General features: G+C 39.1%; 1 protein-coding gene across 1 annotated transcript in view; it reads right to left on the bottom strand.

Moving 5' to 3' along the window:
• Positions 1 to 27,969, bottom strand: part of LOC116941582 (CUB and sushi domain-containing protein 3-like) — a 409,001-nt gene that overhangs the window by 167,216 nt on the left and 213,816 nt on the right. The window contains exons 11-12 of the mRNA XM_032952774.2: positions 7,231 to 7,334; positions 6,476 to 6,588 (exon numbers count right to left, since the gene is read on the bottom strand). Coding sequence (XP_032808665.2) covers positions 6,476 to 6,588; positions 7,231 to 7,334 — 217 coding nt within the window. The remainder of the gene's footprint in view (positions 1 to 6,475; positions 6,589 to 7,230; positions 7,335 to 27,969) is intronic.

The following is a 27,969-nucleotide window of genomic DNA, read 5'->3' as shown; positions in this document are numbered from 1 at the left end:
AACTATATATAAAGTGTAATATTGATATCGAGTGACTGTTAAAAATGATCTCAATGTAAGCGACTAAAGCTTGGAAGACCGCGCACGCTCTGTAATACCTTACATTTATTGAATGAGAAAATTAATTGGTGTAATCTAACGGGAAGCCTTGTTTGTTATATTTGTGGTAACTCCAATTGGTAGTGTATTAGTTTCTGATTATGTTTGATTAATCAGTCCAGATGGTGCCAGACTTTTCAAAATGACTTTGTTTTTTAATATTTGAATAATCCTCCACTTTAAAATAGATTAATAATGTTCAACACCAAATATTTAGTTTACAATTCAGGCAATAATATATAAACAATAATAGGGAGATAAAAACATCAGTTAAAAATGAGGAGTGTGAACCTGTTCAAATTTAAATATAACCATCTTCTTGTGTGATTATTACCTAAAACAATTACAAGATTCTACAGCACAGAGGTGCGCGATTGCAATGCCCTGCAATTCTAATGACTGATCGTGTCCTGTGATTGCCTATATCACTATATCACACTCTCAAATTAAACCTTAAGGCCAAAGAGATTTCCTGGCTCGCTTCACATGAAATGTGTTAATCGTATGTGGATACGTAAATGGTTTTACCTGAGGGTAAAATAGCAACATTTAACTTGTAAATGTAACTTCTGAAGGTTTCCTAAGACTGATAAAGCCATAGGCAAGGAAAAACACAGCTGCAAAAGAGGGCATATTTTAAATCCATCGAAGATTCCTCTGATTTATTACTCAATTTATGTACTTACAAAAATGAGGAAGACCTCAATGAAGGTAATGCGCACCACCTGGAAACTATACGGTCAGCAACATTAGAGGCTACATCGTTCACATGGTGTCTATCTTCTTAACCCTCATGTATTTAGTTTAATTTATTTTGTTGAAATGATTGTGAAACTCAAGAGATCAGGATAGTCTAAATTAAAAGAGTGACATGAGTCACCAATGTTACGAAGATAAATAAAACAGAATACAGCAAAGATAATGTCAGAGCAGAACCACCATACAAAAACACTGCTCATACAGTGAGGGAAAAAAGTATTTGATCCCCTGCTGATTTTGTACGTTTGCCCACTGACAAAGAAATGATCAGTCTATAATTTTAATGGTAGGTTTATTTGAACAGTGAGAGACAGAATAACAACAAATCCAGAAAAACGCATGTCAAAAATGTTATAAATTGATTTGCATTTTAATGAGGGAAATAAGTATTTGACCCCCTCTCAATCAGAACGATTTCTGGCTCCCAGGTGTCTTTTATACAGGTAACAAGCTGAGATTAGGAGCACTCTTTTTAAGAGTATGCTCCTAATCTCAGCTCGTTACCTGTATAAAAGACACCTGTCCACAGAAGCAATCAATCAATCAGATTCCAAAATCTCCACCATAGCCAAGACGAAAGAGCTCTCCAAGAATGTCAGGGACAAGATTGTAGACCTACACAAGGCTGGAATGGGCTACAAGACCATTGCCAAGCAGCGTGGTGAGAAGGTGACAACAGTTGGTGCGATTATTCGCAAATGGAAGAAACACAAAAGAACTGTCAATCTCCCTCGGCCTGGGGCTCCATGCGAGATCTCACCTCGTGGAGTTGCAATGATCATGAGAACGGTGAGGAATGAGCCCAGAACTACACGGGAGGATCTTGTCAATGATCTCAAGGCAGCTGGGACCATAGTCACCAAGAAAACAATTGGTAACACTACGCCGTGAAGGACTGAAATCCTGCAGCGCTCGCAAGGTCCCCCTGCTCAAGAAAGCACATATACATGCCCGTCTGAAGTTTGCCAATGAATATCTGAATGATTCAGAGGACAACTGGGTGGAAGTGTTGTGGTCAGATGAGACCAAAATGGAGCTCTTTGGCATCAACTCAACTCGCCGTGTTTGGAGGAGGAGGAATGCTGCCTATGACCCCAAGAACACCATCCCCACCGTCGAACATGGAGGTGGAAACATTATGCTTTGGGGGTGTTTTTGTGCTAAGGGGACAGGACAACTTCACCGCATCAAAGGGACGATGGACGGAGCCATGTACCGTCAAATCTTGGGTGAGAACCTCCGTCCCTCAGCCAGCGCATTGAAAAAGGGTCGTGGATGGGTATTCCAGCAAGACAATGACCCAAAACACACGGCCAAGGCAACAAAGGAGTGGCTCAAGAAGAAGCACATTAAGGTCCTGGAGTGGCCTAGCCAGTCTCCAGACCTTAATCCCATAGAAAATCTGTGGAGGGAGCTGAAGGTTCGAGTTGCCAAACGTCAGCCTCGAAATCTTTATGACTTGGAGATCTGCAAAGAGGAGTGGGACAAAATCCCTCCTGAGACGTGTGCAAACCTGGTGGCCAACTACAAGAAACGTCTGACCTCTGTGATTGCCAACAAGGGTTTTGCCACCAAGTACTAAGTCATGTTTTGCAGAGGGGTCAAACACTTATTTCCCTCATTAAAATGCAAATCAATTTAAAACATTTTTGACATGCGTTTTTCTGGATTTTTGTTATTGTTATTCTGTCTCTCACTGTTCAAATAAACCTACCATTAAAATTATAGACTGATCATTTCTTTGTCAGTGGGCAAACGTACAAAATCAGCAGGGGATCAAATACTTTTTTCCCTCACTGTATGTATATATAAACGTCAACACTAGATTAAATAAATGTCCCTTTACTAAAGTTGGCTCAGGGAAAATTACTTTGAACACATTTCAGAGTTGCACAGAATTAAGGCTATCATCGCACTGCAGTACCTGTTACCATGTGAGGATAGTGTTTTTAACTGCAAACTGCATTCCATCGGATGCAACGTGTCGCTGTGGACTGGTTTCTACCACGAAGCTGGAGCTGTTAAACTGGAGTGAGTGCTTTGAGGGTCATTCAGCATGAAAAAACACGTGTAAAATAAATACGCAATCAAAAGGGAAACGTATGAAATATTTGTCTACTCAAACAAAACCCAACGTCTCATTTTCTGGGATTGTCAACAATAAGTGAGGTTTTTTTCTTCTTCAATTGCATACAGTGCTAATACACTGCGGAACAAATTCAAACGAGAATAGTTGCTTGGCCAATCAGCCTGGCTTTACGGTAGATTATCTCGGTTTAACACAATTATCAGGGTCCTGTCCCAGTAATGGTATGATGGCATAACTAATAAATTCGCTGCTATAAATTCATAATTAAAGCCATGTATTACACGGCACAGTTTTGTATGGCTTAAATGGAGGAATTAAACAAAACAGTTAATTAAAACGTAAAGTACATACGCAACAAAAACAGATAATCATATGTTAATTAAAAGTAAATTATAACTTTTTCATTATCTCATTCAGGGGTATTTTTGCCCACTGGCCAACTTCTATAAGGTCACAGTTCATATGTAAAAAGGTAAAGGTGCAGCCTTGAAATTCCCACACTTTACACCACACGTTAAAGCTGCTACTGACGAGAGGGCCTCCACTCAAGGGAGCTCCAGATGTCCCCTCTAGAGGACATTTTGCCTGTGCTTGCACGCCAGCCATAGTTCTTTAAAGAGTTTGCAGTAACCCACACTTTACCCCAATCCACGTGATGGACTAACTGTGGTATATCCATTTATACTGCTGGGTGGACAGCTGGTGGTGGGGAGGGGGATTTAAGAAACTTGCATCATTGTTTCAACTGCATCTTGGCAGCATCCCTGGTTCATGAGTTAGAGAAAAATTGGTTTCTCAAACATAATTAATATATTCCTCAAAATGAACTATAACCACCTTCCTTTTGAAGTCCTCTAGACGGAAATGCCAAGATGTGTTTCTCCCAGCAATAAAAAAAACTATATTTGTTTCGTTTTACTTGTACTGGCCTGTGAAGCAACAAACATGAACCTTTTTACAAATATAACTTAGGTAACACAATGAATGCATAAGTCGAGATCTATGTGCAATACCGTGTAATTTAGTGAAGAATAGATATCTCAATATCGTTGCACAAGACGACACCTGGAACCGGCTCAACCACACCCTGTACACATGCCACTGCAGATACGTTAAGAAGTGAAAACCTGCAAAACAGCTTCACTTAGTGTGCCAATTTAGATAATAATGTCACCAAATTGCATTTTAGAACATGTTCAATGTTCAGCAACAGTGTTGATATGGTGGCTTCCTGGTATATCAAACACTACCATCTGTTATTTTGCTGTAAGCAATTTGGTTAAAGTGAATGCAATTTGTGGTGCTCTTCAGGATATTTAAATCAACTGATTAAGATCATTGTTTTGGGTTTTTTTGCATAGATCATAAAAAGAACACGTGTAAAATCCCACGTGGAACAATATCCTTGGGAACATATAGTGAGGGAAAAAAAGTATTTGATCCCCTGCTGATTTTGTACGTTTGCCCACTGACAAAGAAATGATCAGTCAATAATTTTAATGGTAGGTTTATTTGAACAGTGTGAGACGTAATAACAAGAATAAAAATCCGGAAAAACGCATGTCAAAAATGTTATAAATTGATTGGCATTTTAATGAGGAAATAAGTATTTGACCCCTCTGCAAAACATGACTTAGTACATGGTGGCAAAACCCTTGTTGGCAATCCCAGAGGTCAGACGTTTCTTGTAGTTGGCCACGAGGTTTGCACACATGTGTTTTGGGTCATTGTCTTGCTGGAATACCCATCCACGACCCATTTTCAATGCCCTGGCTGAGGGAAGGAGGTTCTCACCCAAGATTTGACGGTACATGGCTCCGTCCATCGTCCCTTTGATGCGGTGAAGTTGTCCTGTCCCCTTAGCACAAAAACTCCCCCAAAGTATAATGTTTCCACCTACATGTTTGACGGTGGGGATGGTGTTCTTGGGGTCATAGGCAGCATTCCTCCTCCAAACACGGCGAGTTGAGTTGATGCCAAAGAGCTCCATTTTGGTCTCATCTGACCACAACACTTTCACCCAGTTGTCCTCTGAATCATTCAGATGTTCATTGGTAAACTTCAGACGGGCATGTATATGTGCTTTCTTGAGCAGGAGGACCTTGCGGGCGCTGCAGGATTTCAGTCCTTCACGGCGTAGTGTGTTACCAATTGTTTTCTTGGTGACTATGGTCCCAGCTGCCTTGAGATCATTGACAAGATCCTCCCGTGTAGGTCTGGGCTGATTCCTCACCGTTCTCATGATCATTGCAACTCCACGAGGTGAGATCTTGCATGGAGCCCCAGGCCGATGGAGATTGACAGTTCTTTTGTGTTTCTTCCATTTGCGAATAATCGCACCAACTGTTGTCACCTTCTCACCAAGCTGCTTGGCAATGGTCTTGTAGCCCATTCCAGCCTTGTGTAGGTCTACAATATTGTCCCTGATATCCTTGGAAAGCTCTTTGGTCTTAGCCATGGTGGAGAGTTTGGAATCTGATTGATTGCTTCTGTGGACAGGTGTCTTTTATGCAGGTAACAAGCTGAGATTAGGAGCACTCCCTTTAAGAGTGTGCTCCTAATCTCAGCTCGTTACCTGTATAAAAGACACCTGGGAGCCAGAAATCTTTCTGATTGAGAGGGGGTCAAATACTTATTTCCCTCATTAAAATGCAAATCAATTTATAACATTTTTGACATGCGTTTTTCTGGATTTTTTTTGTTGTTGTTCTGTCTCTCACTGTTCAAATAGACATACCATTAAAATTATAGACTGATCATTTATTTGTCAGTGGGCAAATGTACAAAATCAGCAGGGGATCAAATACTTTTTTCCCTCACTGTAAGTATGCATAATATTAAAGTAGATTTTCTACAAAACCACATTTAAAAAAAACTTAACTCACTAATGTCTTAGTTGAGTCTGCTGTGACGAGTATGTATTTCACATTATTTAAATACCAATGTTTTATCACTTCGATGCTCCCCCTTCCTGTCCACCGTCACCAATTTGGTGAAGAATTGTCAATACAATGCTCAGAACCCACACAGTATGGAGAGGCCCTCATCCAGCAGTGGATCTGCTTAACAAATAATGCTTGCCATGCATGTTCATGAATTCTGATAACAGTTAATAGTTTCACTGGCACCCATCAGCAAACGTTTCTGGTGTATTCTTGTCTCAGAAGACAATTACAATTTTGGATTTAGAATGTGTACAAATGGAATCGCATCTAAAAAAAATGGGAATGGGAATTCATGCGGAAAGAAGGAACGCACCCATACTTAAACTGTTAAGTAGAAAGACAGAATATGATGCGATTTTGGATTTATAACACGTGGACATGCAACCGCATCTCAAAACATTGTGTTTGTACTTCATTTCTGCCAATCATAAAATCATGCAGGTCACTATTAATGTTATGCGATTACGAAGCCAGCAAGCAGGTAATGCACGTGGCATCTGAAAGATTGATTATCATAACCCAGCTGTGTGGCACCGTGTACCACGCATTAATCGCAGTGAATAATGTGAATGACTGCCCTTACCTTGGAAGATAATCTTGAACCCCAGGGAATTGACACTCTCATCTGTCTGCAAGTGCAGCCACATTTGTCCCGTAGTACTGACAACTACGTCTGGTATATTTGTTCCTGTCAGACTGGTACAAAACGTGACCAAAACACACCCACATGCAGACACATTTAAAACAATTATAATTATTACAGAATTTAAAATATTGGTGAGTGAGGGAGAAATTAGTCAAAGTTTGGTAAAGAGAGTATTTTTTTTATTTAATAGCACTCCAAATGCATACTTGTTCAAGAATGAAATAATAATGTATTTTTCGTCATATTTTTCGTAGTTATTCCTGTTAATAGCCTTAATTGCTTTTGGAGTTTGTGGACTTTTCACGTGTTGAAACATTACATTGAACACATGTTATCATCGGAGTAGGTAGGTGTGTGATGCTGTACACGAGTTGATGTTTTTTTTTGCGTGTGTTTCATGAAATTATAATAAATGATTAACTTTTGCAGCTGAAGTGTGGGCGCTATGGATGACTCGGCTTCAAATGAGTACCAGGTGTTGTGTGTAAATGTCGTCACTGGGAAGACAAAGTCGGCTGGACGTCGTGCTGGCCACCGAACCCTTCGTGTATCATGTGCGGCCTTCATAGGTGCTTGCTAACAGCATTGCTCCAAACGTCTATGCAGGCTATAAGGGGTGGGGGATCTTTGTTTCTATAAATATCAAAAACCTAAATAGGCACGGATAATTGCAGATATTGTACAATACTTACACTGCAATTGCTGTTTCAGGGTCACCCTCAGTGAGACCATCACCCACCGTAAGCATGTCAAAATCCCTCTCCAGTTCAAACTTCTCAAAGTTGATTTGAATTGTCTGGAACATTCAAAACAGGAGAAAAACATATCAACATAAGCATTCAGTTAATTGTACCCACAATATCTTTTTTTTGTTTTGTATTTTAGGTTAATTAAAAAAATCTAAACGTACTGTAATTTACTTTGACAAGCCACATATAAATTGTAGATGGCAGCAAGTATATAATTAATTATGATTAATCTTATTTCTTTTCATCTCATAGAATTCAAAAAGTATATTTCTCATTATTTAAAAGTGGTATATCCTGATCAAGAGGCAAACATGTGACCTATTGCGAAGTTAATACAAATAGCATTGCATACATCCATTAGTACATCTTTTTTAAACAAACATAATTAAAATTGAACATATAAAGGTCAATAACCATTCTGCAAGAGGATGAATCATTAACGTAAAGGCTAAATGTGGAAAGTCGTGATGAAGTGCATGCTCTAATAGAGGTTTTAATTGCTGCCAAATGCTGGAGGGCAACGTTTTTCTTACTGCCACCAGCACATGCATGTGAAATTGACACTTTTGACATTAAAATGTCTCGGTTTTTTTATATTAATCAGTTGACTCCATATGTTGTACATTCAAGTGCAGATGATATTTGAAAGGCAACCTTTCCAACAGCTGAAAAATGTCAATATGGCATCAGATTGCACTCTGCATAGTTAAACAAAGCAGTCTTTCAAACAAGGCTTTGGATCACAATCATAAATAAATAACATATACACTATGTGTACACACAAGCAGACAATGACATATCTCTCATTTTATGTCTAGAGAATCCATCTAACACCTGTGCTGCATAGACCGGAAGTGAATGTGAGACTTCAAATAATTTCTAACAGCAGCAGTTTCAGTTTATTTATTTTGGTATAGCCCTGTGAGCCATTCGGCTCTTGAATCGGGTGCAACCACAACAAACAAAAACACAAAAACACGAACAAGAAAAACATCTTAAAGTGACTATGTGACTGTGCAAACAGAAAATCCATGAAAAAAACAGCAAAATATTCCTGAAAAAAGCACCGTACACCAACGCTGTGTGCAAAAAATCACAGTGGGATGCAAGTCAAACAACAACAACCACAAGACAACTTAGCTTAAGGCCATCAGTCTAACTCCGTACTACAACAAAACAAACATGTCCAAACCAAAAAACTTTTCGAACTCACCAAAAAATGAAGCCATAATTGCAACATAACAGTGATCACAGGGACTATGACCGAATTTTTACAATAAACTACATAAATAACATGTAACACCAAATCCTAGAGCCATAGCTGGCTGCATGAGTTACTCCACAACATCAGAAGCATCAGTCGGAGTTTCAAATTTTTCAATGCACCTTTAAGATCAGAACGCTAAATCAAAATACAGATAATACTTTGCAACGTCATGCGGAGCGAAACATTTTATTTTATTTCGATTTAAAGCTTTCGTGACTGCAGGGATTCATCTTCTTGGTTCTTTCAGTAAAGTCACTACGTAGAATGGAAACAAAGTAATAAAAATAAAACATAATAAAATAAAATTCTCACGACGTTTCGGCCACAACACAAGTAGCCTTCTTCAGGTGAAGGAACAGAACTGTCGGGACGACAGCGCTTCAATGAACGCTGCTAAGATTTCCATGAATACTTTGTAGCCAACGTATTCATTGAAAAATTTGAAACAGACGCCATCCAGACTGCCACTCTACGCCTGACCTTATGGAAGAGGTACGTGGATGACACTTTTGTCATCTGGCCACATGGCCAGCCTGCTCTAGACCAATTCCTCGACCACATCAATTCCATACACCCAGCCATCAGATTTACCATGGAGGTCGAAAAAGATGGCAAGCTACCCTTTTTTGATGTCTTAATTAAAAGGAAACCTGATGGTTCAATGAGCCACTCTGTCTACAGGAAAGCTACCCATACAGATGCTTACTTGAAACCGGATTCCCACCACCATCCATTCCAGAAGAACTCCCTCATCAAGACTCTATACCATAGAGCCCAATGCATTTCCGAACAGGAACACATTGCCAGTGAACTCAAGCACGTACACCAAGCTCTCAGGGCTAATGGTTACTCCGACTACACAATCCGCAAAGCCATCACGCCAGTCATGAAGAAGGATCCTCTTGAGGAGCCATTCAAAACCATCACCTTACCCTACATTGCAGGGGTCACTAAAAAGATCTCCAAAATCCTGAATAAACACAAGATCCAGGTCCGATTCAACATAGAACATAAAATCCGTGATCTGGTTCCATCTGTAAAAGATGCTGTTCCAGACATACAGTACCCGGGCGTTTACAAACTAAAGTGCCTCTGTGGTAGCAGCTACATTGGAGAAACCAAACGACATATCTCGGACCGCATCCGCGAACATAAAGCAGACTTGAAACATGGTAGGACGAACTCCTCTGCCGTGGCAGATCACTGTTATAATTCAGTAGGCTCACATGACATCGACTTCTCCAAGACGGAGATTCTTTGCAAGCCAACCGGCTACCATGAGAGATTCGTTCATGAGGCCATCCACATATACAAGCACAGAGACAATTTCAACTGCGAAGATGGATTCTGGCTTAGTAACCATTGGAAAGATGTTTTAAACCATTTCGGTTCTTAATTAATTGTATTTTACGGTGACCTTCAGATCGCAGCTCTTTCGCTGGTATTGACTCTTAATACCTCTCACACCACGGTTAATGGTATGGTTTATAACGTGGAGTATAACAGCGCATCGTGGCTGTTTCTCTCCCCCCTCCTCCGTTCCGAGCATGGATGGACTCGTCCGTCTGAACGGGGCTCGTCGCTGTCCGTGGTGCTGGCGTTGAGGGGAAGAAACCGCCACCCATTTTTTCGCCATATGGCATTGTGATATATAACGACTTATTGTTGGTGGCTCAGCTGATTTGGAGAGTATATAGAGTTTATCTTCTTTGGTTCTTTCGGTAAAGTCACGTAGAATGAGAATAAAATAATAAATTGATAAAACAAAATGACACAATAAAATTCTCACGACGTTTCGGCCACAACACAAGCGGCCTTCATCAGGTGAAGGGACGAGACTGTCTGGAGGACAGCGCTGGAGCGTTTATTATTTTATTCTCATTCTACGTGACTTTACCGAAAGAACCAAAGAAGATGAATCCTTGCAGTCACGAAAGCTTTAAATCGAAATATATAGAGTTTATTGATAACATTGAGGAAGTTTATATTTTAGTTTTTTATTGGTTTACTATGTGGTATTCATTATATAGTGTAGTGTATACCCAGTTGATTTGTGTTAATAGCTCAGCTTATTGAAGAATATATTGAGTACATTTATTATATTGATGTAATTTAGACTTGGTTTTTTCACATCGGTTTACTGTATAATATTTGGGTAGTTGCAGCCCTTTAGCGTCCATATACTAAATGCCTCTGTTGATATGTAAACTTTGACTTTAACAAAGTTATTTCTGTGACCAATCACAAGCTAATTCCTCAGCTATGTCAATGCTAAATTCTCATGTTTGATATGCAAACTCCTTTGTCAAGGCGCTTCACTTCTCTCACCTAGCTTAAAATACGCTACGAATCTTAGCAGTGTTCATTGAAGCGCTGTCGTCCCGACAGTTCTGTTCCTTCACCTGAAGAAGCCTACTTGTGTTGTGGCCGAAACGTCGTGAGAATTTTATTTTATTATTTTTATTTTTATTACTTTGTTTCCATTCTACGTGACTTTACCGAAAGAACCAAGAAGATTTTATTTTATTTTATGCCACTGAATAGCAGTGGCAGCTAGGGGTGTACAACTCCTCTAGAGCAGTTTTGAGAGAAGATCTCATTGGTAGCGATTCAAGTTGCAGTTTATTGGCAATAGCATTCCAGACCCTGGGGGCATCAATAGCAAAGGCCCTTCCTCCAGTTTTTGTACGGCAATAGGGAATGTGAAGCTGATAGATGAGCGAAGACCTAAATGAGCTGTACATCAACGTGTCCACGAAACCGAGATAAGTAGATTATATTCCTATATATAGTATTTCTGTGAAATTATTATATTGGTGATATATTTTTTTAATACGTGACACGTCGGTCTCCAATCTAGATAAATCAATGTCCCAAAAATGAATTTCATATACAGTACTTCATTTCTCATTCCAATAAAATAATATTTATCTGTAAGAAAATGTAACGATCAGTTGCATCCAGCACGCCGAATAAATGATATGGAGAACACTGCCGACTGTTTGAATTTACACAAAGCGAAGTGTATTAGAGCATCTAAATTCACAACCATTAGCACTCCTTGAATGCAAGCCGATCAATAAGACATCAGTCCCTAATTGTGCTAAACATTGCCTGCCCAGTTTAAAAATAAAATCCAATTTTTTTTTACAAGCATGACTTTTTAAACAACACATTTAACCAAAAACAGCTTGCTGCCGTGCTTTAAGTGGACAATGCAATATTTACCAATTGTTTAATTTGTTTTTAATGTGCATTGCTTCAGGTGCAGGCATTTATAATACACACAAGTACGCATCTGCATGCCAAACCGATTGCCTCAATAAAAGTCACTCTCTGTGCAAAGAAAGGACAAGATTCTTCAATGTGCAGGAATGTACCCATCTAAATTTACCTTTCCAGAAGCTGGGTAAATGGACCCTAATATTAAGGGCATACTAGAGTTTTGTTCTGGCTTCAGACCCACCACTGTGATATGCAGTGAGTAAGCATTTGGACCATACACCATGGCACACGTGGTATGCATGGCGAGCTGTGATTTATTATGAACGTTCGATCGTCGTTATTTTTTTTTTGCTATATGACAAAGCCTAATATGACTATGTTTTGTATAAATTACAAGAGCCTTGAATGGTGCACACTCATGGTTATCTCCTTGGTAGGGTTAGTTTGTGTTTATAGTTTACATTTTTAAGAATATATGTGAAAGATGTATTTTTTTTCCTCCAATTTTGACAGTAGTGAAATGCGAAGATGCATTTTGCTGTGAGTATTTAGAGAACCAGACACGACTATACTTGCATATTGCGTTTTCTGTTGTGAAAGTGACAACGAGTTTGGATTATGTTACAGTGCATTATGTATCAAATAATGATCACACAAAAAATTGCTGTGGCGATTCCTTTGACCAGAGCAGTAACGTGTATCTCACACGGTTGTGCAGGGATGGCTGAACATCTTACAAAACTAAAACAAGTAAAACTATTTTACATTCGTATATTTGTACTAGTTTCCATCAGACGATAATGGCTGGATGAGTGAAAATGTTCGTGAAAGGAATATTAAAAGGAATATAATTTTAATTCCTATAAAATAACAGAGGCTACAAATCAACATGACTTTTTGGGAAGACATAATTCTCTTTATTAGTCTGCACATTGGTCTCAAAAGATTTTCATCTAAATCCTCACAAAAAAAATGCATATTTGCATTTCACCACTGTAAAAAATAAAGGAAAGCATACATCTGTCACATATATTCTCTAATCTGTAACCTATACATATGGATAATTGAAAATATCAACTATAAACTAAAGCTCATCCCACAAAGGAGATATCTATGAGTGCACCATTCAAGGCTCTTGTAATTGTAAACAACACAATCATGTGAGGTGTTGTCATAGCACTTGAAATAACGCTAATCAAACTTTCAAAATAAATAACAAAGCCTGCCGTGGTATACGATGGTTACAAGCTCAGGTGTTCCACAAATTGTTATTTCATCGTTGCCTCTGGGTTCATCTTAGATTGCCGGCCAAGCAGCATGTTGTAAAACAAGCAGTAAAATTGCACACTGCTGTGATATTCATGCATCGGTGAACTTAATAAGGAAAACTAATTGTAAACCGTGCAAAAACACAAGCTCAAGTGGTCTAGTTCCCCAGCAGTATTACACCATTGCCTAGCAAAACAAATGCGAATTATAAAAATGGAACACATTAAATCTGAAAGAATTACAATGTCCTTGCTAGTTATTAAAGTAAGCCCAGAATTTTACTTAAATGTAATGTTTAACATTTTTGTACAGTAAAAGTTAATGAAATAAAATTAGAAAATACCAACGCTTGAATATATATTCCACAACAAGGTGTATTTAGTTAACATTTCTTTTAGTGGAGTTTGATGTTATTCCACCATAGCCAAAAATTGTAACTGTTATATAACATAGAGTATAAGTATGACTGTTATACCTTTGCAACTACGTTAAATCAATAGATAAATATGTAGAATAAATAAAGTTAACCCATGTTGTACATTTCTTCTCCGACCATTGCTGATATTATCAAGACGGTTCTCCGATGTGCTGCCCTTTCATGTTGTTTGGCCTCATGTCCTATTTTTCACTCCACATGCCGTGATCTTCTCCCATTCTAAAGTTTCTGAAGAAGCTTCCGGCACGAGAAGCGATTCGTCGGACATCGTGCCCAACAACACACATTGCAGCCCAAAAGAAAACTCATCGGAGAGCGTTTTAGTACAGCCGTGAAAATGTCCACCGGGAGTGATGTAAAGATACCCTCAGAGAGGTTCGTGCAAGAAACCATTCAGCAAATGCGATCTTCCAGAAAGTACACACTGGGCTTGTTAAACTTCATCCCTTTTATATTAAGCGTCTTCAGCTGAAGAATGTTTTATTTAATCTAATTACAAAACACACTGTGAAGGCTTTCGATAAACATGTGGATACAGTAGCTGATGTCTGAGTATAAACTAAATTGTAAGTTAAATATTGTACTCATATACAGTACCGGCAATTGGATACATTTCATTTCTCTATTATTATAATCATTATCCAGGGTTTGATGAGCTGTCACCCCATTACTGCGTAGGTTTTCGTGGTTGTGCTGTATAGCTGTCCAATGCGTTTTTCGGCTGTAACTCGTGTTATTTCGCATGAATTGAAAAGAAGCTCCTGGCACATGGGGTTGAACGTCGGACATGGTGGTAAACAACAACACTGTACACCCCGAAAACACATCCGCGAGAGCCGTCCACCTCATTGTTCGAAAATCACAAAAATCTCATAAAAACCCCACGAGGAATTGGAGGTGCCATTGCCTACCGATTGCATTGCAGTGGCTCATGTTGCTACCAATTGCCATGGCTGACTTCATCCCATCTCTCTCTACAAAGCAGACACAGCATGTTAATCAAACAGCTGAATTAGGAATGTTTGCTTTCACTTTTAAAAAAGACAAAAGTAAAGCTTTGTCTTCGAACAGACACTGGACTGAAACCGAGTTTTTGAAACTGAAAACGCAGACAAGGTGTCTATCATGCAATAACACAACCAGCAAGGAGGAATATAACATTACCTCCCAAAATCATACGTAAACTATCGACATTTTATTTTTATTTAAGAAGACCCACTGAGCTATATAGCTATTTTTCAGAAGCCACCTTGCCACAAATGATAGCTCAACTAAGTGGCTTATCACATGGAAATCTAGAGCAGCCAAATACTCTAAACGCATGTTGATTCTAAATGTGGAGGGAAAAACCAGAGGAAGCGGAGAAAAATCTACGTGACCACGAGGAGAAAATGAAAACTCCAAATATACAGGCATCAGGGTCGGGATCGACTCAACAACCTCCTATATACCAAGCGAGGCAGTTAACATCTCGCCAACATGGCGCCCATGTATATATGTATATAATATAAAGTATTAACTTAAAACTATCGTGACTGCAGGAATTCATATTCTGTGGTTCTTTGGGTAAAGTCACGTAGATATACAAATAATAAAAATAAAGTGAATACAAATATCACGACGTTTCGATCGCAACACAAGCGGTTGTCATCAGGAACAGAAGTAGATATAGCAGTATAAATGGGTAAGCCACAGTCGATAAGCAGTGTGGAAGTGTAGGCCAAATACCCTCTTGGGGGGGGGGGGGGGGGGTGAGGAGTCTAGTCGAGGAAGATCCGGCAGCAATCGTGTGATCAAGTGAGTGTCAGGCTGCACCTTTGCCTATCGCAATCCATCCATTTAATTGCAACTTATTTTTTTATATATATGAAAGTACGTTCAATTTTGAAGTTGCCCTGTGGTTAGCAGATGTATGTAATTGCCTGACACACAGTGGTATGCGATTGAGAATGATGTGATGGGGTTTTTTTTATTGTGCACTTTAGGGCGCACAGTACAGTTTAGTAATGTCCACCGCATTTCCAAGCGGCAGTAGGATTTGAACCACTGAACCCCAGCAAACTGGCTTCGTAGCAAATGCACTATGCGATGGATTATGCAACTGTGATATGGATTGTACGAGGTGGGTATGTGTTCGGTTTTCCACACTCAGTAAAACACGTTCAAGTAAAAATCCCTGCAAAAGCTTGCTCAAGTCGCTACTGGCAGAAGCGCATCCACTAGAAGGAGCTCCAGAAAGCCCCTCTAGATGGTAATTTGGCCCAATCTTTGAAGTGAGCCAGATGTCTTGGACTAGGTGGGATTATCCATACACCTACACTTGGAAATAAATAAGTCCCCACATTTTACACCACCACAAGTGACCTGCCGTTCGACAAACTGCGGTGTATCAATTTATACTGCTGGGTAGATAAGGATCTGAGGAAATTCCCCAATGGTTTAACTGTCATGCCAGGAGGTTGAATTGGCAACCTCTGGATTGCAAGTAAAGAAGCATTATTATTTGTACAATTCTGAAATATTGGGTGCAATATCGACCAATATTTAATTGCACACAATCTTGTTGACGTTTATTATATTTTTTTAAGCAAACCGTGATAACACGTAAAACTTCAAATGACGTTAGATACTGCACAATACTGGCTATATACTGGATACTATTCCCTGAGCACGTTACAAAACTACCAATATAAAACTTATATATTTCCCAGTTTGAAAATGTAACTTGATCATCATCATACGAAGCCATCACTGACACCGGACGACATTTATTGAAGATATTTTGCAACGTCAAAAATATTCTTAAAAGCCAGAGCAATGTGAGGACATTTATGATGGGAACAAAAACAAACACAGTTATATTCATGTTTGTCAAAAGCCTCTTCACGAACACAACTTCATCTGCTATGAAACTATAACTAGAAACAATGACACATAAACAACATTAATATCAGCACTGTTGTTTTACAGAAAAAGAACTATGCACATCATAAAAAAAAACTATTTTAACAAGGGCGGCCATTCCGCTGAAGGTTTGTGTGGAAAGGCAGACAAACGCATTAATCCTTCCTTAATATTTCCCAATATTGGTGAAATATGTAAATAAGATGGGACATCATTTTTAATTAAAATATGGCCTTTAAATGCCAATGCAGGCAGATGGATTGCATTTCTTAGTACCAGAATGTCCATTTTACTATTTGCATTCAACTCATTGCACATCAATCTGTGAAAAAATAAAAACCTGCTTGTACCTCATGATGGTCATACATTCCCTTCTAAAAATGCACTACCTCAGCATAATGTGGCACAATGCTGCTATTTAAAAGATTTATTGTTATAGGCATATTATTGAGCATGTCCAGATCATTTTGTATAAAGAATTCATTTTAAATATGGAAATTTGCATATAAATTACATGGGCTTTTTTTAAAAGGAAGAATACAGAATTACATTTTGCAGGGAAATGTGTGCCCTCTGCAATTCTTGTATCGAAGTATAACTAGCATGCACAACATAGGAATACAGTATAACCAATAGGTTAATTTGGAAAGTTATATCCAGCTGTGTTTTTAATACATATTTAATACATATAAAACACTGGATTGTTGTGTTTTCTACTCCTTCCCCACTATGGGCCAGAAAAACCAATGTGTTAGTGTAAATCAAGACATTAAATCACACATTTGAAAATGATTCCCACTGGATCAGGATCATTCGTTAATACATGGGAGCAGCGACTTGAGCTTGACGTAAAAAATATATATAAGCAGCTTGCACAGTAGTAGATATCGCAACCATCATGGTCACAAATATATACTAGTACGCATATGCTTGCAAATCATGATTGCAACTGATGACACATCATTTTACAACAAAATAGGCTACCATTCGGTAATGACCATTCTTCACTGCTGAGATAGCAGTAACGTTGTGACTTTCTGACCCAACCAACTGGACCATTCTGTGATAAACAGCTTCACGGTTCATCGGATTTCTCCAGGATATTTACAGACTCTGATTAATTGTGAGAGATTGCACTTAACAGTGTTGTGCCTTTATAAGCTTTTAATTTGCATACCATAAACATCGTTTGCTATTTACCGATTTTTTTGCATTAAACAAAACATGATACCGTTGAAGATGTACGCAGATAGGTAAATTAAATGAAGCATACATTTAATAATGAACAACCACGCGCAATCATAAGGAGTCCAGTATTGTGAACAGTGGGAGGGTATAATGTCATTAATCTAAGTCTATTGTTATGCTGAACAGCCAAAACTTTTGTTTCCACTTTTATAACCGATATAAATTTAATAGTTTAAAATTATTCTATTTTACTTGATAATACATATATACGTTTGTACAAATATAAGCAAGGACAACAAAAAAACACCTAGCTTACCATATGAACTGAAAGCAATAAAAAAAATACACGCATACCTTGTACATACTACTTTAAAAAACATACTGAAAAGGTTGGCGCAGTATGCATGGGTTTTTTTTTTCTTAAAGACTTTAATTTGGTTACGGTTTGCGCAATTGAAAAGTAAGGCCTTGAAACTCCACACATGTGGGCTAGACTAGAGTAGAGGTTCGCTGCTGTTCATTACAGAAATTGGTAAAACAATGATTAAAATTGCTATTCCTTCCCCCCGCACATCCGAATAGCACGGTCAGCTATCTACGGTGGGAAAGAAGTTGAGCATGCATACATACGTACATTTCTGGGCACAATAGTGAAACGATGCTAAATAGTAACAGCGTGAGTCATATTTTTTTTAATCTAACATGTGTTGGTATTCTTTGGGTCTTTCGGTAAAGTCACATAGATAGGTTCAAAGAAAATAACAAAAAATAACAAAAAACTACGACGTTTCGATCGCAACACAAGCGTTCGTCATCAGGAAGAGGGGGTTAGCTTCTAAAAGTAAACTGTTTATAAAGGTTTGAAATGGGTGTAGCCCAAATGTCAGCAGCCAATGTTAATGTAAGTGGTGGGCGGCGACCGTGACGGTGCTGGGTTTTCCCACCCATCAAAGGGCTGCCAAGTAAAAATTAGCATAATGATGTGAGATCGTTGAGAGGCCTCCACGGCGGGCACCCCGAGGTGGCTATGTTAATGTGAGAGATTAGCATGTTAATGCGAGAGATTAGCATGTTAATGCGAGAGATTAGCATGGTAATGTGAGCGATTAGCATGGTAATGTGAGATTAGCGTGTTAATGTGAGAGATTAGCATGTTAATGTGAGAGATTAGCATGTTAATGTGAGAGATTACCATGGTAATGTGAGAGATTAGTGTGTTAATGTGAGAGATTAGCGTGTTAATGTGAGAGATTAGCATGTTAATGCGAGAGATTAGCATGTTAATGTGAGCGATTAGCATGGTAATGTGAGATTAGCATGTTAATGTGAGAGATTAGCATGTTAATGTGAGATTAGCATGTTAATGTGAGAGATTACCATGGTAATGTGAGAGATTAGTGTGTTAATGTGAGAGATTAGCGTGTTAATGTGAGAGATTAGCATGTTAATGCGAGAGATTAGCATGTTAATGTGAGCGATTAGCATGGTAATGTGAGATTAGCATGTTAATGTGAGAGATTAGCATGTTAATGTGAGATTAGCATGTTAATGCGAGAGATTAGCATGGTAATGTAAAATATTTGCATGTTAATGTGAGAGATTAGCGTGTTAATGTGAGAGATTAGCATGTTAATGTGAGAGATTAGCATGTTAATGTGAGAGATTACCATGGTAATGTGAGAGATTAGTGTGTTAATGTGAGAGATTAGCGTGTTAATGTGAGAGATTAGCATGTTAATGCGAGAGATTAGCATGTTAATGTGAGCGATTAGCATGGTAATGTGAGATTAGCATGTTAATGTGAGAGATTAGCATGTTAATGTGAGATTAGCATGTTAATGCGAGAGATTAGCATGGTAATGTAAAATATTTGCATGTTAATGTGAGAGATTAGCGTGTTAATGTGAGAGATTAGCATGTTAATGTGAGAGATTAGCATGTTAATGTGAGAGATTACCATGGTAATGTCAAATATTTGCATGTTAATGTGAGAGATTAGTGTGTTAATGTGAGAGATTAGCATGTTAATGTGAGAGATTACCATGGTAATGTAAACTATTTGCATGTTAATGTGAGAGATTAGTGTGTTAATGTGAGAGATTAGCATGTTAATGTGAGAGATTACCATGGTAATGTAAAATAGTTGCATGTTAATGTGAGAGATTAGTGTGTTAATGTGAGAGATTAGCATGTTAATGTAAGAGATTAGCATGGTAATGTGAGAGATAAGCATGGTAATGTAAAATAGTTGCATGTTAATGTGAGATATTAGTGTGTTAATGTGAGAGATTAGCATGTTAATGTAAGAGATTAGCATGTTAATGTGAGAGATTACCATGGTATTGTAAAATATTTGCATGTTAATGTGAGAGATTAGTGTGTTAATGTTAGAGATTAGCATGTTAATGTGAGAGATTAGCATGTTCATGTGAGAGATTAGCATGTTAATGGGAGATCGCAAAGCAAAAACCTCTAGCTCGGCAAGCGAGGTGGCTGTGTTAGGGTGAGAAATTTTCCCTGTTAATGTAAAATCAAAGAGCCGAAAAAACAACGGACATCGGAAGGTGGTAGGATGGGAACATCACAGCCAGTTATGACTTAAACTGGTTGATAACGTACTTCCAATTATTGGTCAGTTTATACCCATCTTCTCGGTTGAAATTGTGTCTGTGTCTAGAAAAATGGTTGGCTTCATGAACGAATCTTTGTTGATAGTCAGTAGGTTTGCAAAGTACCTTCGTCTTAGAGAAGTCAACTTCTTGTGAGCCCACAGCATTAATAGAATGATCAGCCACGGCCGAGTTATTGGTCCTACCATGTTGCAGATCTGCCTTATATTCATGAACACGGTCCAAGACATGTCGCTTAGTTTCCCCAATGTAACTACTGCCGCAGGCACAGCTTAGTTTGTAGACGCTGGGGTATTGCATGTCAGCGATCACATCCTTCACAGATGGGATCAGATCACGAATTTTATGGACTGTGTTAAATCCAACCTGGATCTTGTGTTTGCTCATGATTTTGGAAAAAAAATTGGTGACCCCTGCTATGTATGGCAAGGTGATGGTTTTGATTGGATCCTCAGATGGTTCTTTCCCAACGGTTGTTTACCAAAGTTCCAGTGCCTGACACCATTGCAATCATCGAAGATTTGGTCCAACAAGGACTGAATGCTGAGGTACCGGCCCTGGTGAGACACTGCCTCACCAATACTTATTTCACCTGGAATGGAACATTCTACAAACAAGTTCAAGGTACCCCAATGGGTTATCCCTTATCTCCAGTTGTCAGCAATGTTTTCATGGAAAATTTTGAGACAGATGCCATCCAGGCATCCACTCTACGTCCATCCTTGTGGAAGAGGTACGTAAATGACACGTTCGTCATCTGGCCACATGGCCGACCAGCTCTGAACCAATTCCTCAACCACATTAACTCCATACACCCAGCCATCAAATTCACCATGGAGGTGGAAAAGGATGGCAAGCTACCATTCTTGGATGTTTTAATCGAAAGGAGACCAGATGGCTCAATGGGACACTGTCTACAGGAAAGTCACCCATGCGGATGCATATCTAAAACCTGACTCCCACTACCATCCTTCCCAGAAGAATTCCCTCATCGAAACTCTACACCATAGAGCTCGATGTATTTCCGCCTCGCCAGTGAACTGGAACGCGTACACCAAGCTCTCAAGATGAGAGGATATTCAGACTACACAATCCATAAAGCTATCACCCCAACCGTTGGGAAAGAACCATCTGAGGACCAAATCAAAACCATACATAGCAGGGGTCACCAAAAAGATTTCCAAAATCATGAGCAAACACAAGATCCAGGTTCGATTTAACACAGCACATACAATTCGTGATCTGATCCCATCTGTGCAGGATGTGATCCCTGACATGCAATACCCTGACGTCTACAAAACTATTCTAGATTTGATGTTTTCGTGACTGCAATGATCATACTCTTTGGTTCTTTCGGTAAAATCACGTAGGTAAAAAATAAAATAACAATCAAATCACGACGTTTTGGAAGCAACACAAGCCTCCGTCATCAGGTAGGATAGTCCCCCCCTCTTGCCTTATATAATATCCTTGTTACGAGCAGCTCTTGTCCACGACAGCAAATTACTTCTTGCTGTGACTATCCCACCTAATGACGGAGGCTTGTGTTGCTTCCAAAACGTCATGATTTGGTTAACTTTATTTTATTATTTATTTTTTACATACGTGACTTTACCGAAAGAACCAAAGAGTATGTCTACAAACTAAGCTGTGTCTGCGGCAGTAGTTACATTGGGGAAACTAAGTGACATGTCTCGGATGGTGTTCGTGAACATAAGGCAGATCTGAAACACGGTAGGACCAATACCTTGGCCATGGCTGATCATTGTTTTAATGCGGTGGGCTCACAAGAAGTTGATTTCTCTAAGACGAAGGTACTTTGCAAACCCACTGGCGATTAATAATGATTTGTTCATGAAGCCATCCATATATATAGACACAATTTAAATCGAGAAGATGGGTATAAACTGAGCAATCATTGGAAGGACGTTATCAACCAGTTTAAGTCATAACTAGCTCTGATGTTTCCATCCTACCACCTTCCAATGTCCGTTGTTTTTTCGGCTCTCTGATTTTACATTAACAGGGAAAATTTCTCACCCTAACACAGCCACCTCGCTCACCGAGTTCGAGGTTTTTGCTTTGCGATCTCCCATTAACATGCTAATCTCATTAACATAGCCACCTCAGGGCGCCCGCCGTGGAGGCGTCTCAACGATCTTACATGATCATGCAAATTTTTACTGGAAACCCAGCACCATCGTGGTCGCTGCCCACCACTTACATTAACATTGGCTGCTGACATTTGGGCTACGCCCATTTCAAACAATTATAAACGGTTTACCTCATCCTGATGACGAACGCTTGTTGTGCGATCGAAACGCCGGAGTTTTTTGTTATTCTTTGTTATTTTCTTTGACCTATCTACATGATGGTTCCGAAAGACAACAAGAATATGAATTCCTGCAGTCATGAAAGCTTTAAGTCAAGATTTAATGTGTTAGTAGTTTCAAGGTTTACATTAACACATTGGTGGCAATATTAATGTACTAACAAATGCTGCATGAATGTCCGATCTGGTAGAGCCAAGAAAATCTGCAGACAAATGCTTTAATAATTGCAAATTGCAAACATTGCTTGGCAAAACATGCTGCTTGACAATCAGTGCATGCATGTGAGTGCAAATCGCGGTTGAAACTAATTACACAGGCGATTTCACTTGGAAGTCAGTATTTCATTTCAGTGAAACATTTATTACTTGGAGACATACTGAATGCTGAATATGTATGTAGGGCTTGCAGCAATGGCTAGTGCACTCAACCCAACGACCACAGTTCAATTCCCAGCCAGTCACTAAACGAGACAACCAACACCAGCGAGTAGCAAAAGGACTTCTGAAATTACCAAACTTTAGAATAATTGTTTTTATTTCTCATCATATTTTTTTTTATTAAAGAACACATAACAACATTCAACACCATGTGCAGATTCCACTGGGCGATCCCTGAATGCAGGGGTGGACGCTTCTGCTTCATTTCCCTCAGCAATCTAGAGACCAGTTTGTTAGAGCATATCAGGCTCCCCGTTACATCATTGTGGAGCACCAACATGGCTGAGGTCACCGCCTTTAGGGCCACCACTGACAAACCTGATTGCAAGGCCACCTCTAGGTATCTGAACAAGGCCTGCACATCGCAGAAGACTTGCCACGTAGACCGACGTTTAGATTTCAACAGTAGGTCTTGGAACTCTGTATCCAGTCATAAGCTGGCAAAAACCTTGCCCCTTCAACTGCCATGCCGTCAGTCGTATTTCCAGCAGATCCCGACACCAGATCCCTCTCTGGGGAACAGCTAGTCTGGTCTGGAAAAAGTACGTATGAAATTAATACAACATGCAAATTTAACACGTTAGTTAAGTTCCCTGAGCGATGGGCACTGCAATGGTGTTCTAATTTATATGTTCAGGGCATGGCAGAGACCACTGGACGAATAATTAAGTCTGCCACAGATTTTACATCTGATGAAGATAAAAATAAATACCACGGTCATTTGTTTAAACATAGACAAGTCGATTTAGAGAATAAGATGCACTCTACTCTTTCACATTGTCTCACATATGATCTCTGATGTTGGAGTAAAATCTTATAACCATTGCAAAAGCTGTCAATATACAATATGTATCTTGAACAGACAAAACTAGGTAATATTAAGAATTTAGTTTTGACTAATGAGAAGGAATTGGTAATACATAATAAAGTGTAACATAAAAAAGCATGCAAATTTTTATTTAATCTGAGGGTTTTTTGTTTTCCCGCATTAAATTATTGGTTTATCCAATAAAAATATATTTTATTAAGTCCATTATTTTTACTTAAATTGTGCTTAGCTGTACTACTGTAGGTTACAAATGAGCTGGCTAAGTGGCTTCATCATTAGCAGAAAATGAGGCTCACTATGCAAAATGTATCTGAGCTAGGATTACATTAATTACGACAAGAGGCATTGCACTAAAAAAAAGTGCGACAATAGTTACATTTTAGTTTCCTAAAACCTATTCAAATGCTAGAGAGTGTTTGATTCGTCACATCAAAACAAAAACTGAGAAATAATAGCTCTTGTGTTTGACGCATTAGAGTGTTGGGATAATGAACGCCCTGTCCCTTGAATTTTAATGGCATATTATTAAATTAAAACTTAACTTTGTACAGATTGGAATAAAGTGCCTTTGGCGAATATGTGGCTTTACTTTTTTTGTATTGAATACACATGAGTGCATGTGGCAAAGGCAAATGTTTAAAAAAGGCGATATATCTTCTTGGTTCTTTCAGTAAAGTCACTACGTAGAATGGAAATAAAATAATAAAAATAAAACATAATAAAATAAAATTCTCACGACGTTTCGGCCACAACACAAGTAGCCTTCTTCAGGTGAAGGAACAGAACTGTCGGGACGACAGCGCTTCAATGAACGCTGCTAAGCTTCGCAGCATCTTTTAAGCTGGGTGGGAGGAGCAGAGCGCCTTGACAAAGGAGTTTACATATCAACAGGAGAATTTAGCATTGAAATAGCTGTGTTAAAGTGTTGGATCAGCAGGGTGTTAAAGTCAGAAATTAGTATGTAACTGGGAGATTAGCATGATGTTAATGTGAGGGATTAGCATGTAACTGGTCACGGAAATAGCTATGTTAAAGTCAGAGTTTACATATCAACAGAGGCATTTAGTATATTGATGCTAAAGGACTGCAACTACCCAACTATCATACAATAAACCGATGTGAAAAAACTAAGTATAAACTACATCAATATAATAAATGTACTCAAAATATTCTTCAATAAGTTGAGCTATTAACATAAAGTAACTGGGTATGCACTACACTATATAATGAATACCATATAGTAAATTGATGTTATCAATAAACTCAATATACTCTCCAATCAGCTGAGCTACTAACAATAAGTCTTCTTTGGTTCTTTCGGTAAAGTCACGTAGAATGAGAATAAAAGAATAAATTGATAAAATAAAATAACAATAAAATTCTCACGACGTTTCAGCCACAACACAAGCGGCCTTCATCAGGTGAAGGGACGAGACTGTCTGGAGGACAGCGCTGGAGTGACTTTACCGAAAGAACCAAAGAAGATGAATCCTTGCAGTCACGAAAGCTTTAAATCGAAATTTAACAATAAGTCGTTATACATTACAATTCTACGTCGAAAAAAAAGCAGACTTTAAACACGGTAGGACGAACACCTCAGCCGTGGAAGATCACTGTTATAATTCAGTGGGCTCACGTGACATTGACTTCTCCAAGACGGAGGTTCTCTGCAAGCCATCCGGCTACCATGAGAGATTCGTTCATGAGGCCATCCACATATACAAGCACAGAGACAATTTCAACTGAGAAGATGGATTCTGGCTTAGTAACCATTGGAAAGATGTTTTAAACCATTTAGGTTCTTAATTGATTGTATTTTATGGTGACTTTCAGACCGCAGTCCATTCACTGGCACTGCCTCTTAATACCTTTCACATGACGGTCAATGGTATGGTTTATAGCATGTTGTATAATAAATAGTATAACATTGTAATGTTTAACATAATTCATAAGGCAATATATACGACGTAGAATTGTAATGTATAACGACTTATTGTTAAATTTCGATTTAAAGCTTTCGTGACTGCAAGGATTCATCTTCTTTGGTTCTTTCGGTAAAGTCACTCCAGCGCTGTCCTCCAGACAGTCTCGTCCCTTCACCTGATGAAGGCCGCTTGTGTTGTGGCTGAAACGTCGTGAGAATTTTATTGTTATTTTATTTTATCAATTTATTCTTTTATTCTCATTCTACGTGACTTTACCGAAAGAACCAAAGAAGACTTATTGTTAGTAGCTCAGCTGATTGGAGAGTATATTGAGTTTATTGATAACATCAATTTACTATATGGTATTCATTATATAGTGTAGTGCATACCCAGTTACTTTATGTTAATAGCTCAACTTATTGAAGAATATTTTGAGTACATTTATTATATTGATGTAGTTTATACTTAGTTTTTTCACATCGGTTTATTGTATGATAGTTGGGCAGTTGCAGTCCTTTAGCGTCAATATACTAAATGCCTCTGTTGATATGTAAACTCTGATTTTAACATAGCTATTTCCGTGACCAGTTACATGCTAATCCCTCACCTTAACATCATGCTAATCTCCCAGTTACATGCTAATTTCTGACTTTAACATCCTGCTAATCTCTCACATTAACACAGCTACTTCAATGCTAAATTCTTCTGTTGATATGTAAATTCCTTTGTCAAGGCGCTCTGCTCCTCCCACCCAGCTTAAAAGACGCTGCCAAGCTTAGCAGTGTTCACTGAAGCGCTGTCTTCCCGACAGCTCCGTTTCTTCACCTGAAGACGGCTGCTTGTGTTGTGGCCGAAACGTCGTGAGAATTTCATTTTATTATGTTTTATTTTTATCATTTTATTTCCATTCTACGTGACTTTACCGAAAGAACCAAGAAGATGAATCCCTGCAGTCACGAAAGCTTTAAATCGAAAGGCGATATATGTGAAAGGAAATGGAATGAACAGCTAAACATATTCCTCGCAAGTTCTACTTTTAACTCAGGGGCTATAACGAGCTGTTAAACAAGTGATACTCAAGAGGTAGATGGCTGCAGCAGTTCTCACTAAACAAGCTGATTGCAGAGACTTGGCAGAGCAACTAATGGAGAGTGACTCGAGCACAAACGAAAAGCACTGTCCAAACCCACCATATGTTGGCGATCACCAGCTATTATTGCCCTTGGATATATTTGTAAACAAGCCTTTAATGAATCGCCCACAGCAATTTTGGAGTGTAATTGAATATGGTTTGCATTCAAAGCTTTAGTTTAATGCTTTATATATAAATGACCCCAGTTATTTTTTTTGCTGCTAAAAAGACAGTGAATGCATTTGGTAGCATTTACCTGCACAGGGTCTGCAAGTTATGGAGCAACAGTGACCCCCTACCAGGCATCCATATGTAGTGATATAAAATGGATCACTACAGGTCGTAGCGCCAAGTGCCGTAGAAATGGGTGCTGAGGCGAACACACCATGCAGTACCATACACTGTGTCACTAGGGGCATGGTACTGAGTGCTAGCAGAAGAGAGCCAGATGAGACTACCGACTGAGTCGGGGATAGCAGCCTCCGCCAGCGCCACAGGTAATTGCCACAGAGTCGGTCACTGGGGGAGAAGTGTGGTTGGGTGCGGCTGCGGTAGGGGGCATGTGGGGTCGAATCACCCCGGCACTGGGTTAACACGTGAGGAATGTGGGCCAAAGGTGAACGAGGGGACACGGGAAGAGTAGCTGAGAAACGTCTGGAGAGTTCCCGAGGGGGGCGTGGTTAAGGGCGGAGCCAGAGAGGGAACAGGTGTAAGGTGGCCTGGAGCCTTTGGTGATATTCCAGACGTAGGCGCGGCCGGGGGTGGAGCCAGGCCACGCCGAGAGGGAAAAATTGGAATCTCTGATCGAATATCGGGGCTGTCTGCATGTGAAGTGGAACCCAAGTGCTATGTCTTCGTCTCCAATATTGTGGGTCAGACAACACATTGGCTGCTTTGACCCCATTATAGTTATCCCATATGCGAGAGAGAGATAGGTGTATTGTAATCCTGTGTGTAACGATAGTGAGAGATAGGTGTATTAGTCCCGTGTGTAACGGTGTTGCATAAGTGTAGAATAAACGTTGCCTCCTAAATAGTGTCTCTTAAATGACTCACGACACATATAGCAAACAGGAAAAACACTAATTTGTCCTTTAACAGAGTTTG

Source organism: Petromyzon marinus, chromosome 12 (assembly GCF_048934315.1).
Source record: "Petromyzon marinus isolate PM22_M1 ecotype Great Lakes invasive population chromosome 12, UKy_Petmar_22M1.pri1.0, whole genome shotgun sequence".
NCBI lineage: Eukaryota > Metazoa > Chordata > Hyperoartia > Petromyzontiformes > Petromyzontidae > Petromyzon > Petromyzon marinus.
Note: the sequence above shows the minus strand (reverse complement) of the source record. Positions and strands in the feature narration are given on the sequence as shown.